We start from the raw sequence: 17,796 nt of genomic DNA on the forward strand, positions 1-17,796 counted from the left end.
GGCATCATAGAGCAGGCTGTGAGGTCAAAGTGTGTGCTGTGACACTAGAGAGTGGCAGTATCACATCATAGAGAGGGTTTTTTGACATCACTGAGGGGGTTGTGATGTCACAGAGCTGGCTGTGATGTCATAGAATAGGGTGTGAGGCCATGGAGCAAACTCTGCCAACATGGAAAGTGGCTTTGTGATATCAGAGAGTGGGTTGTGACATCTCCGTGTGACTGTGTAACATCACAGAGCAGGCTGTGACATCACAGAGTAGGTGTGTTTCATCTCAGAGTTGCCTGCGACATCGAGGAGTAGGCTCTGTGACACAAATGGCTGGACATCACAGAATGGATTATGCCATCACAGGGTGTCTCTCTGACATCATAGAATGGCTGTGACATCCCAGGGTAGGTTGTGTGATATCACAGAAGAATCTGTGACATCATAATGTGGGCTGTGACATCACAGCGGGCTGTGTGACATCACAGATCAGCTGTGTGACATCACAGGGGCACTGTGAGGTCACTGGGGAGGTCACTCTGCCCCAGCCCCCCTCACAGTTCCCCCAGAGCAGTCCAACACTGCTCGTGCACAGCAGGGTCCCCTGTCTCCCCGAGTCCCCCCGCCCCCGGCGCCGCAGCCTCCCCCAGAGGATGTTCCATGAGATCGACCCCAGAGCCTGACACGGGGACGGGGGGCTGGGGCCCTGGGGGTGGGACAGGGGGATAGGGACCCCCCGGCAGTGTCCCCGTGTCCCCCAGGGCCAGAGCCTGGGCCAGGGCTCCTTCACCCTGTTACGAACGAGGGCTTGAGTGTGCTGAAAACATCCCCAGCAAGGGATCAGCAACAACCAGATTTAATATTAAGGGACAGCACCACAAAGTTCCTTGGCAAGAGTCACTCCTGATTGGACACTTCAGGCACACCAGGGAAATAAAGCAACAACAAAACCAAATCAAATCCAGACAATCAAACCAGAAATAAACCAAGAACTGACCCTGTGTGTGTGTGTGTGTGTGTGTGTGTGTGTCAACAGGACAGTGAGGGCAAGGATAAAAGGAATACGGCCTAAAAGCTGAACAGGACTAAACATAGCTCAAGCTTAACAGGACTTAACTTAACCTTAACCTTAAGTGATACCTTAAACTTCACAATTTAGCAAAAGTACAGCACTTAAGAGTATTTAACCTAAATTATGACCTATGACTTATCAATTTAAAAGAGGAATAACACTTAACAATATTCAACTTAGGTTATAACTTATATTAAACATAACAACTTAGCAAAAGAACCACCCTTAGTAGCATTTAACTTCACTTAGACCTCATGATTTAACCTCACTTACAGGCCTGACTGACTCAGCTATCCAAGGCACTCCAACCCCTCCAAGAGCAGCATTTCTGCCACATTTCCCCAGCACAGGCACTCCTGTGTGCACACAGACACAAAGAGTCAGTGCAAGGCACCTGTGAGAAATTCCCCTGAGGGCAGGACATTCTCCCTGTGGATGCTTTGGCATCTCCCCAGTGGGTGAAGGGTTGAGCCTGGAGGAGTGGAGGGATCGGCCCAGGCTCCCTCGTTGTTCAGGATCCCTGAGTGCAGCAAACAGGAGAGTTCCCGGCTGGGAGAGGCCCCACTCAGAGGGAGTCGCTGGCCCAGGAGAGCTCCAAGGGGCTCCTTTTGCAGCGCTGTTTGTAGGGCCCCAAGAGAGGGGCTGCAGTCACAGCAATGGTTCATCCTGGCTGCACTTGGCATCAACAGCTTTCTTTGGCACTGTGAGAACAGGGATGTTGTGCCACTGAGGGAACACAACCAGTTCCCAGGGCTGCTCCTCCAGCAACCAGGAGCTGGTTGGGCAGCAGCAGTGCCTGGAGCAGACAGTGTTTGTGCTGAGCTGCAGAGGAGCTGAGCCCAGGGGCTGTTGGCCAAGGCCGAGGCCCAGGGTGTAGCCATGATATTTTAGTGAAAAATCCTTTGCTAGGATTTTTCCTGTCCTGAGGAGCTGAGAACCTCAGGAAAGAAATGTAAAGAATAACTATCTGCTGCTGTGGAATGCCACAGATGCATCTTTCATTGGTTCATGTGGATTGTTTTCAATTAGTGACCAATAACAGCCACCTGTGCCAAGGCTGTGAGCAGTCACAGGATTTTGTTATTGATTCCTGTTCTATTCTTGTCTTGGTAGCCTTCTGATCTTCTTCTCTCTGTTCTTTTAGTATAGTTGTAATGTGGTATTTTAATATAATATATAACATAATAAATCAGCCTTCTGATGAAAATGGAATAAAGCCTCGTGTCCTCACACAAGGGGTTTCAGTATAAACAAGAGTCCTGGCCAGGCTTTGGGAGAAACCAAACAGGAGAATGAAACCAGATGTTCTCACACTAGCAGTGATGTCAGCTTGTTTGTTTGACAGTGTAAAAGCTGTGTCCTTTCACAGCAGGCTTGGAGCCCGGTTGCCTGCAAAGGTGGAGGCACCTGCAGGAATTCCCAGTGTCTGGGAGTGGCTCTGCAGTCCTTGTCTGCCCCAGCTGATGTGTGGATCTGGGTGATGGTAAAGTCTGAGGGTAACTGGTGATGGACCTTTCTTTAATCACTGCAGGCAATCTTTGGTAGTAATGACTGGATGGATTGCTGAGCTTCTTTTGTAATTCTTTGCTAACGATTATGTGCTTTGCTGAGCTTATCCTTTTGTAATTCTTTGCAGCTGTGCATTATATAAATTACAGTATTCCTGAAGTTGGTGTCTGTGTCTTTGGTACTGACCCTGCCTGCTGGTGAAACAGGGCCTCCTCTTGCCTAAGAGTTATCTGGGAAGGCAAAAACCCTCACTCCAAAATTCCCCCCTTCCTCCTTGTTCCCCGCACTTCATACACTGAGCATGATGTCCTGTGGTCTGGGGTATCCCCGGGGTCAGTTGGGGTCACCTGTCCTGGCTGTGTCCCCTGCCAAGCTCCCCCACAGCCCCAGCCCCTGCCCAGCGTGGCTGGAGGAGGGGCAGGACAGGCCTTGGCTCTGTTGCAGCTCAGCAAGAACAAAACCATCTCTGCGTGCTCAGCCCTGTGCTCAGCACCCGGCCCAGCAGTGTCTCAGTGCCAGTGTCTGTGCCCTCAGTCCCTGCCAGGGCTTTCCATGGCAGCTGCCAGGACAGGTGACCCAGGTGTCACCCCCAGTGAGGGCTGCCATGGAAACAGTGCCAGCACTGCCCCTTTCTGTCTGGCTGAGCTGGCCTTTGGCCCTGGCAGTGCCCTTTGCTGCTGGTTCCTGGTGCCTGAGCGGCCAGCGCGGCACAGGGCAGGTGGCCATGGCACAAGCCCCCAGCCAGGGATCCCCTCTGGCTCTGGGCAGTGACAGCAGCCCTGAGCAATGGGCTGGCGCGCTGTGGTCGGTGCAGTGTCCATCCAACAGTGTCTTGTAATGGCCCAGTGCAGACTGGGATGATGATCCACCCTCCCAGCTGGCCCAGGGCAGCTCTGCAGTGCCCTTCCCCACAGCCTGTCTGCACAGAAGCACTGGCTGGGTGCTCTGCATTTCCCTTCCCTCACTCTTGGGTCTCTCCCACACCTCCCAACTCAGAGCTTTCAGCTGCAAGGAGTTCAAAGCTGGTCTGTCCATTGGAGTTGGTCTAATTCTGCCCTGAGCAAACTCTGGATTTGTGTTTATTGCAGAACTTCCTGTGTGTCTAAAATATTCCTTGCAGGGTTCTGCCTTAGGGAAGGGGAACCTCCTTGGTGGCAGCTTGGGCTTGGCACACACTTGAGGAGGATGTCTGTTTTCAATGGGGAAACTCAGGAGTTTTAGATTGGTTCAAAATACAAAAGAAGATGACCCCTCTTTGGCTGTGTACAGCCAGTTCTCTGAGCAAAGCAGGTCCCAGGTGAGTGAGGAGAGACAAAATGGGCATGGGTTATGTGGAGCAAGGTTGTCCACGCTGCGTCAGACCTCAAGGCACAGCTTCTCTGAGCAGGCCAGAGCTCCTTAGGAGAGTCCCTGCTGGATCAATATCAGTCACTGAATGCTGCAATCACCTCTTGTGTAATAAGAACAGCAATAAAAGACACCGTTTAAAACAGGAATACATACTTCCTAGAAGCTCTTTGAAATATTTCTCCATAACTGAAAAAGGAAACCCTCCTAATGAACTGCAGTAGAGTGGAGGTAAATCAAGGCAGAGCCATGGTTTGTCAGGACTTGCTTGATTATAATAAGCTCCAGGGTGCATTTAGAGCTGAGCCCTGGTGGGGCAGTCCGACACCGCGGACCCTACGACAGAGAACCCCGGAGCCGACGGGCACGATCCGTTGGACTCCCAGAAAGTTTCTCGCGAGTCGTTAACCTACCCTGTGTGGGAGCGGACCCATTTTCATGGGTATCGTCCCCACTTGGGACTGGAACCGGAAGCTCCGTGCACCCCGGAGTCGAGTTCCTCCGCGGGAGTCAAACCACCCCTGGAAACGTGAGTTCTTTTCCCTTTCTTTCTTCCTCTTCCCCCCCCCACCTTTGTAACTTGAGCCGGTTTCACCCGGTCCGCCGGTTTCGCCCGGCTCCCCGGCTTCACCCGGGATTCTCGTTTTTCCCTAGCTGGCCAGCGCCTTGCCGGCGTAGTCCGGCTCCGGGGGGGTTGCCCCAAAGGTCTTTTCCTTCACGTTATTCAGGGTTGGTGGGTTTGAGCTTTTTACCATCTCATAATGGGTGCTCATTTTACAAAAGCTCAAAAAAGGCACTTTAACTTTGTTTCTGTTATCCTTTCTCGGGGGGGTTTTGAAAAAATAGAAAAAAAAGAAGTTCAAAAACTAGTCCTTTGGCTCTCTGCTCAGTTCCCAGAGCTTTCCCCTGAACAAATTCACGATTGGCATTTTTGGGGACAAGTTTGTACCAAATTAGGGGAATTAACTCGAGCAGGAAATTCTTCGCTTTCGCAGACTGCTTTCTGGGCTTCCCAAATTAGGAAAGTTCTAAAGTCCCAGAAGAAACTGAGGGGGCAGCCGTCTGACTCCAGTTTTGTTCCCAGTTCATCTTGTTCCTTTTGTTCTAATCCTTCCCCCTCCCCCGCTTCCCCCAAGCGCGGAATCCTGAAAGCAGCAGCCCGCAACAGCACCGCGCGGGGCTCAGGTCATCGCCCCGGCTCCTTTCGGGAATCCTGTTCCCCCCGCCCGGGAAATTCTGGCCAAACTTCCCGGGGCTCTCCCTGTCCACCCCCTCTCCCACCTAAAACTGCTCCCAGTCGTAAAGGTTCAGTTCGTCTCAATATTCCCCCCCCCCCTCCTCCTCCTTCCCCGCCATCTACCCCACTCTTCCAGGATAGCTCACAAGGAGCCCGAAATGGCGGACACCGCGTGGGGCTTCCCACCGACATTCCTTCTTCTTCCCAAAACCCACTTTTTTCTCACCACAACTCTTTCCCTTATCCGGTTTCCCCTCCCACTGTTCCTCCCTCCGCCCCTCCCTTCCCTTCTCCCAGTCCTACACCCCGAGGTACTCCCACTCCGGCATCAGCGCCTCCCCCATGCCACGTCTCCCAGGCGGGGACAAAGTCATCAGCCGTCTCCGCCCCCAGTCTTATCTCTCCCCCTCCCTCTTCCCCTCTCAGCTCCGGTTCCCACGCTCCGTCCGGAGCCGCGGGGGAGGGAGCTGAAGGCCAAATTCCAGAGCCGCCGGTCCTCTCGGCGGCCCCGGTCACTTACCAGCCCGGGGGGGAGGGGAGGACCCAGCCACATTGGACTCCGTTCCCACAGCATTCGATAAAGGAGCTGTGCAAAGCCCAAAAGGATTTCTCCAGGGAGAGTGAATATTTTCGGGGAATTCTAAGAGCTACACTCTCTGAAACAGTGGTCACCCCTGCAGATTTAAGGCGGCTGTTCTCCTGCCTTTTAAACCCCACAGAATTCCTTGTTTGGGAAAAACATTGGCGGAGAGAAATTGGTAACATCTTACCCTCGCTGTGGGAAAACCGAGCCACAGCCTCAGATCTGCAGGGGGGTGTGTTAACAACCGACCACTTGTGTGGGACAGGAGCATGGGAGGATGGGCAGGCTCAAGCGTGGTTTGTTCCAGTGGAGGCTTTAAGGGAGGCAGCCAAAGCAGCCGAGTGGGCTTTCCTCACCTTACGGTCTATTGCTACCCCCTTAACATCATATGTAAAAATTATGCAAGATCCTAACGAGCCCTTTTTAAGCTTTGTTGAGCGCCTCCGCAGGGCGGTCGAGACGCAGGTCCATGATGAGTCAACTAAGAGGGGAATCCTCACTGAGGTGGCAGCGACGAATGCAAATCCAGCTTGCAAGGCCGCCATCCTCAGTCTGCCGTTAGATCCTCCCCCCACGCTGGATCAGATGCTAGACGTCTGCGACCGCAAAGTCGCCATTATCGCGGAGGAGCTGGACAAGCAGCCCAGGGCTCCGGCTCGAAGGGTAGCTGCCACCGACCTGGAGGAAGTCACCACAGCTGCTGCTGCTGCCCCGTCCCGACAGCCCAACACGCCAAAGCTGCAACCCCGGACGGATGCGCCGTGCCACCTATGCAACCAGTCTGGGCATTGGATGCCGGACTGTCCCCTGAGGCGGGAGTTTTACGAATTTAAAAAGAAACATCGGCCTCAGGGGACCCCACAACACCAACCAAAAAACTAAATTGCAAGCGCGCCTCCTCCCCGCGCCACAATAAAAATAGGGCGGGTGCCACCATTTCATCACGCGGGGAAAAGGGAAGGGAGGGGGACCTCCAGCAGGACCTGCCTGTTGCCACAGATTCTAAAACTTTACCAAACTCAACTTCTCACGAATCTATTTCTGATCTTTTTCAGGAGGTGCCTCGGCCAGTCCTAACAACCACCTCCAGGACGGTCCCCTTTCGGTTGCAGTTGGCGGAACCTCTCCATCTTATTGACTCAAATATCCAACTCGTCTCCGTCAGCCCGGAGTGCCCAGGTACCTGGTATCGGACCAAGGGTAGGTTCGTCACAGTTGGAGATTCCAAATTCACACCACAAGACATTCACATCATCCCGGGTCTCATATCATCAGACCCGAAAACATTCGAAGTAGCCATGTATTGTGCCAGCCCTCCCACCTTTCTGCCTCGGGGTCAAATTGTGGCGCAAGCCATTCCTATCCCTGAGGAGCTCTGGGACTCCAAGCCACCCAAAATATCCACATCCTCACACCTCCCATCGGTGGCTTGGGCTCAGGCCCTAGGCAAAGAAAAACCAAGAATCACCTGCAGCCTACAGAAAGGTGGGGACCAGAAGCTCGTTCACGGGCTTCTGGACACTGGAGCAGATGTTACGGTCATTCCCTCACGGGATTGGCCGTCGCATTGGGAATTGCAGGACGCAGCAGAACGAATCCGAGGTGTAGGAGGGATCCAATTGGCGAAACAATCTAAGAGCATTGTGCAAATTATGGGGCCGGATGGACAATTAGCGTCTGTACGTCCATTTGTTTTAGATTACACGGAGCCCCTGTGGGGGAGGGACCTGCTCGCCCAGTGGGGAGCCCGAATTGATCTACCAGCAGCTCCCCAGGTTTTTGGGGCAGCGGTCACTGAGGAGCGCCCTACCCAGAAATTGAATTGGCTGACTGACACACCTGTCTGGGTAGAACAGTGGCCGCTTTCAAAACAGAAATTAAAGGCGCTCGAGGAACTCGTAGAAGAGCAGCTGCAGCGAGGTCACCTGGTGGAGACCACGTCTCCGTGGAACTCCCCAGTGTTTGTCATAAAGAAACCTAATAAAGAGAAGTGGCGGCTCCTTCACGACCTTAGACAAATTAACAACGTCATCGAAGACATGGGTCCCCTCCAACCAGGGATGCCCTCCCCAACAATGCTCCCCCAAAATTGGAATTTAGCTGTAATTGACATAAAAGACTGCTTTTTCCAAATTCCACTACACCCCGACGAATGCTCCGCGTTTTGCTTTCTCGGTTCCTACCATCAACCGAGAGGCCCCTAGGAGGCGCTACCACTGGAAAGTTTTACCCCAAGGCATGAAGAACAGTCCAGTAATTTGCCAGTGGTATGTCTCTTCCTTGCTCTCATCAGTCAGGGCAAAGGCAACCAACGCTACAATTTTCCATTACATGGATGACATTCTCGTCTGTGCTCCAACTGATGACGAACTTGCTCACAGTCTTGACCTAACAATCAGTGCATTGGTTGCTGCAGGGTTCGAGTTGCAGCAGGACAAAATTCAAAGAATGCCACCCTGGAGGTATCTAGGTCTTACAATTAGCAAAACAACTATTACACCACAAAAAATTAAAATTTGGAATTCCATTCAAACGCTTTCTGATGCCCAGCAGCTGTGTGGGTCTCTGAATTGGGTAAGGCCTTGGCTAGGCATTCCCACCGAAGACCTGGCCCCCCTTTTCAATTTATTGAAAGGGGGAGAGGAGCTTAGTTCTCCTGGGTCGCTCACCCAAGAGGCACAAGCTGCGTTGGAAAGGATCCAAAAGTCCATCTCGGAGAGGCAAGCCCATCGTTACCAGCCGGGTCTGCCCTTCAAATTCATTATTCTTGGGAAATTGCCACACCTCCATGGAATGATCTTCCAGTGGGAGGACATCAAGAACACCAAAAAAGATCAAGGGGCTAGGGACCCTCTCTTGATTATAGAGTGGGTGTTCCTTAGTCACCAAAGGTCCAAAAGAATGACGAGGCCACAGGAGCTGGTGGCGGAGCTGATCCGTAAGGCTCGCCTTCGGATCAGGGAGTTGGCAGGTGTGGATTTCACATGTATTCACATACCACTCAAATTAGATTCGGCCCACTTTACAAAAGCTATGTTGGAACACCTTCTCCAAGAGAATGAGGCCCTGCAGTTCGCTCTGGACAGCTACACCGGTCAGATTTCTATTCATCGGCCGGCTCACAAAATTTTTAATTCGGAAGTCCAGTTTAAATTATCTCTTCAGCAGATTCAGAGTAGGACTCCTCTGAAGGCTCTGACCGTTTTCACTGACGCATCCGGCGCCTCCCACAAGTCAGTTATGACTTGGCGGGATCCGCAGACTCAGCAGTGGGAAGCTGACATCAAGGAGGTGGAAGGATCACCTCAAGTAGCTGAGTTGGATGCTGTCGTCAGGGCTTTCGAGAAGTTCCCTGGACCATTCAATCTGGTCACCGATTCCGCTTATGTAGCGGGTGTAGTTGCCCGTTCAGAACAAGCGATTCTGCAGGAAGTGTCCAACGTAGCCCTCTATCAATTGCTCACCAAACTAGTAAATTTAGTCTCTCACCGAGAGCAACCATTTTATGTGATGCATGTGCGGTCCCACACTAACCTGCCAGGGTTCATCGCCGAGGGGAACAGGAGAGCGGATGCCCTCGCTGCCCCTGTGCAGGTGGCCCCGCTCCCAGACGTGTTCCGCCAGGCTAAGATCAGCCACCAGCTCTATCATCAGAATGCGCCGGGTCTGGTCAGGCAGTTCCAACTTAGCCGTGACCAGGCCAAGGCCATTGTGGCCACATGCCCCCACTGTCAATCCTTCCAGCTTCCAACTGTCAACGCAGGGGCTAACCCCCGAGGATTGGCGAGTTGCGAAGTGTGGCAATCCGATGTTACACACGTCCCTGAGTTTGGCAGACTGAAATTCGTTCACGTATCAGTAGATACCTTTTCCGGCGCAGTTTTTGCCTCCGCCCACGCAGGGGAGAAGGCAAATGACACCAAGAAACACCTACTTCTAGCCTTCTCCACGCTGGGCATTCCAAAAACATTAAAAACTGACAACGGCCCAGCATATAAATCCAGGGAACTGCGCAACTTCCTGCAGCAATGGGGAATAGTGCATAAGACCGGCATCCCCTATTCCCCAACAGGTCAGGCTGTAGTGGAGCGGACCCATCAGAGCCTCAAAAGGGTCCTTCAACAACAACGTGAGGCAATGAAGATGGAGTCCCCCCAGGTCCGCCTTGCCAGGGCCCTTTTCACAATCAATTTCTTAAACTGCTCTTTTGAGAATCTAAACCACCAATTGTTCGGCACTTTGGGCAACACCAACAACTGCAGCCGAAGGAGAAGCCTCCAGTTCTCGTAAAGGACCCCGAGACCTGGAGGACGGAGGGACCTTTTGACCTTGTCACCTGGGGGAGGGGATACGCCTGCGTTTCCACTCCCTCGGGTCCAAAATGGGTCCCTTCAAAATGGGTCAAGCCATACACCGCCTCCAGTAAAGTTCCAACTAAGAAAGTGGCACAGGTCGAAGAGGCCTGCTGGAGGAGAAAAAAGAGGCCTTCTGAAGGAGGTTTAGACCTCCCGGAGCAGAACCATTCCTGATGTTTTACCTTTATGACCTTTTGTCTTGTTCTTTTCAGAAAGCCCGAGAAAGCCCATCCCCATGACCCACATTGAGCTGATCATTCTCTGGAACCTTTTGGCCATCGCGAGCTCATGGATTGTTCCTCAACCTAAGCAAAATGTTTGGAAGATGCTCGCTGGCGCCCTCGGCAGAGATCATTTGTGCCTCACCGCCACTTCGGCAGCAGACCCCTTGTCGACCTGCCTTGTGGGGATCCCACTTCCTCCAAAGGAGTTTCCCGAGCCCCTTTACTCCCTCCTTAAACCCCTTTCCCAAAATAAAGTTTTCCGTCCCTCTAGTCCCAATCCCAATTTAATCTGGAGGAGGCTAATGTCCAAATTGAACATATCTAAATCTGACCCCACCGAATTTAAATTGCTCGGCTCCGCATCAGCAAATTTGTGTGTTCAATTTCTCCCTTTCCATGACCGCGACGAAAATTCTTTTACACTGATCATAGAACCAAATCAAAACTACGCGGCAGGAAATTGGTGTTCTGTTACCTCCCATATTACCATCGCCCTTTCCTTTGAAGATAAACCCAGATCCCTTCCCAACGGTATATTTTTCATTTGCGGAGACCGAGCATGGGCAGGCATCCCCCCTCGCCTTCTAGGAGGCCCGTGTACATTTGGACGGCTGACGCTGTTTGCTCCCAACAATTCCCAAATTAAAGATTGGAAACATAAAATTGTCGCACACAATTCGGCCCGTGTAGCAAGAGATCTTAAAGATTTAAATGAACAGTGCGACTCCAATATTGTTCATTGGTCAAAGCCAGAAGGTGTCGCATGGACAGTGTTTCTCCCGTGGGTGTCTATTGCGAAGTCTCTAGGTGAATTAGCCCACCTAGAGTGTTGGGTAGCCAAACAAGCCAATTTTACCTCAGCCGCTCTAAGTAACCTCCTAGCAGATGAGGAAATAACAAGGCAGGCGACTCTCCAAAACCGGGCAGCAATAGATTTTCTATTGCTGCTCCATGATCACCGGTGTGAAGAGTTCGAAGGGCTCTGCTGCCTCAATTTATCATCCAAAGCCGGGGACGCCAGAAGATCTATTGACCAAATGAAGGGAATGATCAGCGACATTAAGGAGAAAACATCAGACTGGCTGGGAGACATCTTTACGGGATGGGGTCTCTCGGGCTGGGTAGTCTCTATTTTGAAAACTGTTGTTTTAGTCCTTTTCATTTTACTGGTCATTTCAATTGCAATTTCTGTCGTTTGGAGAATTCTTAGAGGGCTTATAGTTAAGTCGATGTCTGCTGTGGAAGTGAATCGAGTGGTAGTCGAAGAACAGGTTATGGACGGAAGTCAAGAAGAAGAAGGCACCGAAGAAGACGAGCAATTAAAAGACAACCCCTGGTCAGATGAATCCTCAGAAGATGGTTTTTAAGTTACCCCACTCCTCCTTTTTTTAAACAAAGAAGGGGGAGATGTTGGGGTGCATTAGTTTTGAGTTGGTTTATTCCTGTACCCCCCATTCCTGCTGATGGTTCTGCCCCGGGCTCTCTCTCTCTCCCTCTTCTGAATTGTCCCGTCAGCTACACTTTATCTTTCCTAAATTCCCCCCTAACTGCCTGTCTGTTATTCAGGGTCCTTGCCCACTCATCCAGAACATTCTGGCCTGGACATTGAATGATTGGTTTAGAGGTCAGGGTTCAACCCCTAATTTATTTACACTGGACATCCGAGCTGTTTGTTATGCGTTATTCCCTCCTCTCAAAATTTTAGATTGGTCGCTGTGTTCTAGTTATAAGACCTTGCCGAGCAAGCTTTTTTGTCCGCGCCCGACGCTCCATCAATAAACACCTCCTTTTTCCCTGTCGGAGTGGTCCAAGCCTTTTCTCCTGCGGGACGCAGCCCAGCTTCTCTCCTCACGGCTCTGGGGGTTTCTCGCCCTTCTGAAGGCATTCCGCCTTAAATACCCCCGCTAGGAAGTCTCCTAGCGGGAGAGTGCCCTTCCCCCCTCACTGCTGCCGGCGGTGCTGGCCTGTGCAGCCGGGTGAGTCAGAGACCAAGAGGTCAGCAGTAGCCGCTGCACCCTGGAACCTCAGGACCTGAGAGGAGATTGTACAAACCTTTCCAGGAGTCCAAGTCAGAAGAAAACCCCAAAGTGTGTCGAGGCATGAATGGGTCCCACTGAGGTCCATCCCAGCACAGGCGCCTCATGGACTCCTTGGAGGAGAGAATTGGGAGCCAGGATGGCACAAAAACTTCTCAAAGACTCAGTGTGAAAAGGAAAATCCAAAGTACTTTAAAAACCTTGAGTACCTCATAGTATTAATGAGCCCCACTGAGTGTCAGTACAAGGCTCTCAAGGGACTCGTTAAAGCAGATAATTGGGGCCGTGATTGCACAAACCTCTCCCAGAGTCTGTATCAAAAGGGAAACACCGAGTACCTTCAAATAACTGAAGTACCTTGAAGTATTAATGACCCCCACTGAGTGTTGTTACCGACAAAGCCTCTCCAGGGACTAATTACAGCAGATAATTGGAGCCCATGATTGCACAGACTTCTCAGAGACTCCAAGGCAAAAGCAAAACCCAAAGTCCTTTGAAAAACCTGCACTTCCTGGGAGCATTCAGGAGCCCCCAGGGCCATTGCTGAGCAAGGCTCCCCAGGGACTCCTTCCAGCAGATCCTTGAGGCCACTGGGATGTGGGCTAGGGGGGGATGCTGAGGGCAGGACAAGGGGCTGACAGTGCCCAGCCTGGCTGGGGCTGTGCCAGGAGGTCCCAGGGCCGCAGGACAAGGTGTCTCCTCCCAGCCCTTGCTGGCACAGACCCTGCTGCTGTGCCCCAGGCCACCAAGACTTGGCTTCTCTTTGTCCCCACCTGTCATCACTGCCTCCAGTTCTCTGCTCTGCCTGGGGCCTGGGGACACTTTCTCAGTCGTGTCCCTCAGTGGGACCCATTAAAAGTCCAAGAAACTTTGGAGTTGGATTCTGCCTTGGAGTTCTGCAGAGGTTTCTTCAGCTGCCTCTCAGGGACTGATGTTCAGGGCCTGAGCACAAAGCCCCAGAGGGTCATTAAAGTCCTGGTGCTGTGTCTGTGCTGCTGAGCTGGGCTGGGCTCCTGGCACAGAGGCAGCTCCTGGTAAGCAAGAAGAGCTTCAAAAGCACATTTCTCTTGATGAGCAGCTCTTGTGGCAGCCCAGCAGGGCTGGGGCACTGCCTGCATCCAGCCCGGGCACAGCCCAGAGGCACAGAGAGCTTCAATCAGTCAGGGCTGGGAAGGTGCTGAGAAGTGCCTGGGGCAGAATCACTGCCAGCCTTGGCACAGGAACCTCTGGCTGCAGGACAATGCAGCTGCAGCTCCTGGAGCCATCTCCTAAAGCTGGAACATCCCAATGTCTGCAGACTCTGTGACTACAACTCAGTATTTCTGCTGCAGGGGAGGTGAAATGCTCATGAAGCTCTGACATGCTGAGGGTTTCTGATCAGTCATAAAATATTTTCAAGTCAAGGATTTTGATAAAAAAGCAGAAATTTCCTAAGACTTTGTATTCAGTTTGCTACTACTGGAGAATGGCATAGAGGGAGAATGAACAATAAAGGATGATTATGAATTATTAATTATGAATTTTGACAAGTGCCTGAGACATCTGAACTGTTACTTTTAGTGATCAATAAGTTCACAGTAGATCCCTAATGTGCTTTAAGACACTCTGCCCATGGACAGCAGCAGCATTACCTTTGCTGGACCCGTCAGGCTCAGTGTGAGCTGTCCTTTCTCCAAGCTGCAAACAGAACCTGCCCCCAGCCAGTGCTGTCCAAACAGGCAGCATTCTGTCAGGCCAAGGAGAGGGCACAGAGATTTGGGGTCTGTGAGTGCTGGCAGGGAGAGATCAGGCACAGGGAAACTCCTGCAGGAGGAAAATCTCCAGGAAGCAGAGAGAAGATCAGGCATAGAGAGGAAACAAAACCCAGCAATGCTGTGGCAGGGAGAGTTTAGAGATGTCCAGAGGATCCCCTCCAGTGCAGCCCCTCCCTCTGAACAAGCCCCCTCCCTCCTGTCCCCCAGCCAAGCCTCTGTGAGTTATAAGATTGATGGGGAAAGGCAGAGGTGTTCTGGCACTGAAAATGCTGTCGGGTTGGTGAAATGAGTAAAGTGAGACCTTGGCTACAAATGTGGAGCTGGGCTGTGGTGGATCCATCTGCTCTCAGCAGTACCTGGTGATGTTTAGGGAAAACTTGGGAGTGTGAACATCTTCCACCTGAGAAAGTTTTAAAGCCCAGAGAAACTCCAAAGAGAATGAAGTGCCAGACCAACTCCCCTCACTCTCTACTCATAACTTTGCATCACAAAACTTTTTCTGTCCTCCCAGAAGGCTGTAGAAATGCTGAGGGTTTTTGATATCCAGGAATACCAGGACAGATATGGGAGAGCTTAAAGAGAAAACTCCAGGACTCATGAACAAAAAAGGGTGTCTGTGTGTGTTACAGGGAAGGGTGTATGGGAAATAGCATTGATTTTGGTTACAGGTATCCCCTGTAACTCTTCACTGTCCTTTCTCCATGAACAGGTCCCCATGTGCAGCCCCAGCAAATGTCCAACAGCAGCTCCATCAGCCACTTCCTGCTGCTGGCATTGGCAGACACGCGGCAGCTGCAGCTCCTGCACTTCTGCCTCTTGCTGGGCATCTCCCTGGCTGCCCTCCTGGGCAACGGCCTCATCATCAGCGCCGTAGCCTGCGGCCACCACCTGCACACGCCCATGTTCTTCTTCCTGCTCAACCTGGCCCTCAGCGACCTGGGCTCCATCTGCACCACTGTCCCCAAAGCCATGCACAATTCCCTCTGGGACACCACCACCATCTCCTACACAGGATGTGCTGCACAGCTCTTTTTTCTTTCTCTTTTTCATTTCAGCAGAGCTTTGTCTCCTGACCATCATGTGCTACGACCGCTACGTGTCCATCTGCAAACCCCTGCACTACAGGACCCTCCTGGGCAGCAGAGCTTGTGCCCACATGGCAGCAGCTGCCTGGGCCAGTGCCTTTCTCTATTCACTGCTGCACACAGCCAATACATTTTCCCTGCCCCTGTGCCATGGCAATGCCCTGGGCCAGTTCTTCTGTGAAATCCCACAGATACTCAAGCTCTCCTGTTTCAAATCCTACCTCAGGGAACTTGGAGTAATTGCATTTTCCAGCTCTTTAGCACTTGGTTGTTTTGTGTTCATTGTTTTCTCCTATGTGCAGATCTTCAGGGCTGTGCTGAGGATCCCCTCTGAGCAGGGACGGCACAAAGCATTTTCCACCTGCCTCCCTCACCTGGTTGTGGTCTCCCTGTTCCTCAGCACTGGTATATTTTCCCACCTGAAGCCCCCCTCCATCTCCTGCCCATCCCTGGATCTGGCCCTGTCAGTTCTGTACTCAGTGGTGCCTCCAGTCCTAAACCCCCTCATCTACAGCCTGAGGAACCAGGAGCTCAAGAGTGCCCTGAGGAAAGTAATGACTCTATCTTTTCAGAGACAATAAACTCTCTTTTTTCTCCTCCAGAACCTTCAATCTCCTGGCTGTTTTTTTCCTATTTGTCTGTTTTTTCCTTGAGACATTTTTTATTATTTTTCTAGTGTTGTAATGTTTTTAATAAAATACTGTAGTACTACTCTTAGCATTTTCCATGAACATCTACTTTTCTTTTGTAAAACAAAGATTTTTAGAAGACTTGTTCCCTGTGCATTTGAATAAAAATAAGTGGCTGTCCTGACCTGTGTGTTCAAGGCATTTCCTCAGCCCTTCTCTGGCTCTGCAGGGGCAGTGCCTGTGAGCAGAGGTGGAGGGAAGGGGCTCCCAGCACAGCAGCACAGCCAGGGACAATGGCCCTGCCTCTTTCCACATCTGCTCCTCCCAGCTCCACACTCCCCTTCCCAGCCCTGCTGTGGGTGCCAGGCCGGAGTGCTCTGGCAGCTTGGTCACTGTCCTGCTGCGTGTCCATGCTGTGCCCTCAGGCAGGGACAGGCCATGGGCACTGCTGGGACACAGCTGGGCTCCAGCACAGCAGCTCCACCAGCAAAGGGCATCTCCTGAGCGCAGGGCAGGGAGGCTTTGCTCCCCTCCAGAGTCACTCTCAGGACTCTCAGGAGGCTCCTCGTGTTCCTTGTTCTCCACGGGCTCAGTGGGAAGAGATCAGGGTCTCACTGGGGCCTTCAGGGGACTCAGGTCTGGGTCAGGTTTTGCTTGTTGGTGGCCAGTGCCCATCAGATGGGGAATGGTCTGTGCTGAACCTTCCTGCAGGGGCCCTGCAGCTTGTGCCAGGGCTGATGGCAGGGGAAGGTTTGTCTGGAGGGCCTTGGGAGCTGCCAGGAGAACACAGGGGACCTGCAGGGACAGGGTGTGCCAGGGAGCAGCAGGGAGTGGAGCTCACTGGGCACAGGCCTGGCCAGGCTGGGGTCACCCCGAGATCAAGGACTGAATGTCTGCTGTGAGCCAGGAGAGCTCTGCAGCCCAGGGACACAGCAGGCCCGGGGAAAGGAGTCTGGGCACTGCCTGCTCTGAGCCTCAGGGAACTCCCCCAGGAGGATCCAGGGCAGCCCCAAGCCCCTCTGGCAGCCCTGGCACAAGGCAGGCACCTCTGAGCCCCCTGCATGGCCCCGCAGAGCCTGTGTGGGAGGGGGTGAGTGCAGGGAGCACCATCAGCTGCCTCTGTGTGCCAGGCTGAGCAGCAGAGCCCAGCAGAGGCAGCCCAGGGCCCCGGGCAGCACAGCCCCCGTGCTCTGCAGAGCAGCAGCCCCAGCTCGGGGCTCTGGGCAGCAGGGCAGGGGCTGCAGCAATGGCTGCTGGGGCCAGCACAGACGTGTTCCCCTGGGAAAGGCTCTGGGGGCAGCTGGCATGGGCCAGGAGCAGAGCAGGAGCCCGTGGGTGTGCACAGGAGCCCTGGCAAGAGGCTGCCCTGTCCCTGGGCCAGCAGCAGCTGCCTGAGGAGCCCCGGGGCCAACTCTGCTGCTGGGCTGGGCAGCGGGGCTGGCCCTGGGGCTGCAGGAGCTGCCCGAGCTGAGCATCTGCTGAGCATTCCAGACCCAGAGTGGCTGTCCCTGACCTCCAGTGCCTCCAGTTCCTGCTGCAGGGCCAGACCTGACTCTGCTGCTCTGCTGGGCTGGGGCAGGGGCAGGGAAAGGCTGAACTGGGCAGTGCCAGGAAGAGGAAAACAATGGACCCTTGTCGCCATGAGTCCCCCCGCAGTGTCAGAATACACTCCGTGGTTCCATGAGACCCCAGTGTCACAATGGCCCCTTGGTTCCATAAAGCCCCACAGGGTCACCATGGTCCCCAGGTCACACGAGGCCCTGCAGTGTCACAAGGGCCCCTTGGTTCTGTGGAGCCCACAGGGTCAGTTTTGCCAGTGGGTAGGGTCAGCACCAAAGACACAGACACCAACTGAAGGAATTGTGTCATTTATATAAGGTAAATCTGCAAAAATTACAAATGTAAAGCACATAATTATTTGAAAATAATTACAATAGGAGCAGCTCAGTAATGCACTCAATCATCACCACCAAAGAT

At 52.7% G+C, this 17,796-nt stretch overlaps 1 protein-coding gene across 1 annotated transcript in view; it reads left to right on the top strand.

Annotated features, from left to right (window-relative positions):
• The window catches only part of LOC135284517 (zinc finger protein 271-like), a 523,404-nt gene that overhangs the window by 368,056 nt on the left and 137,552 nt on the right, over positions 1-17,796 (top strand). Inside the window, exon 4 of the mRNA XM_064396070.1 lies at positions 5,965-5,968. Within this exon, the coding sequence (XP_064252140.1) occupies positions 5,965-5,968 (4 nt within the window). The remainder of the gene's footprint in view (positions 1-5,964; positions 5,969-17,796) is intronic.

This window comes from Passer domesticus, chromosome 21, assembly GCF_036417665.1.
Source record: "Passer domesticus isolate bPasDom1 chromosome 21, bPasDom1.hap1, whole genome shotgun sequence".
Classification (NCBI taxonomy): Eukaryota; Metazoa; Chordata; class Aves; order Passeriformes; family Passeridae; genus Passer; species Passer domesticus.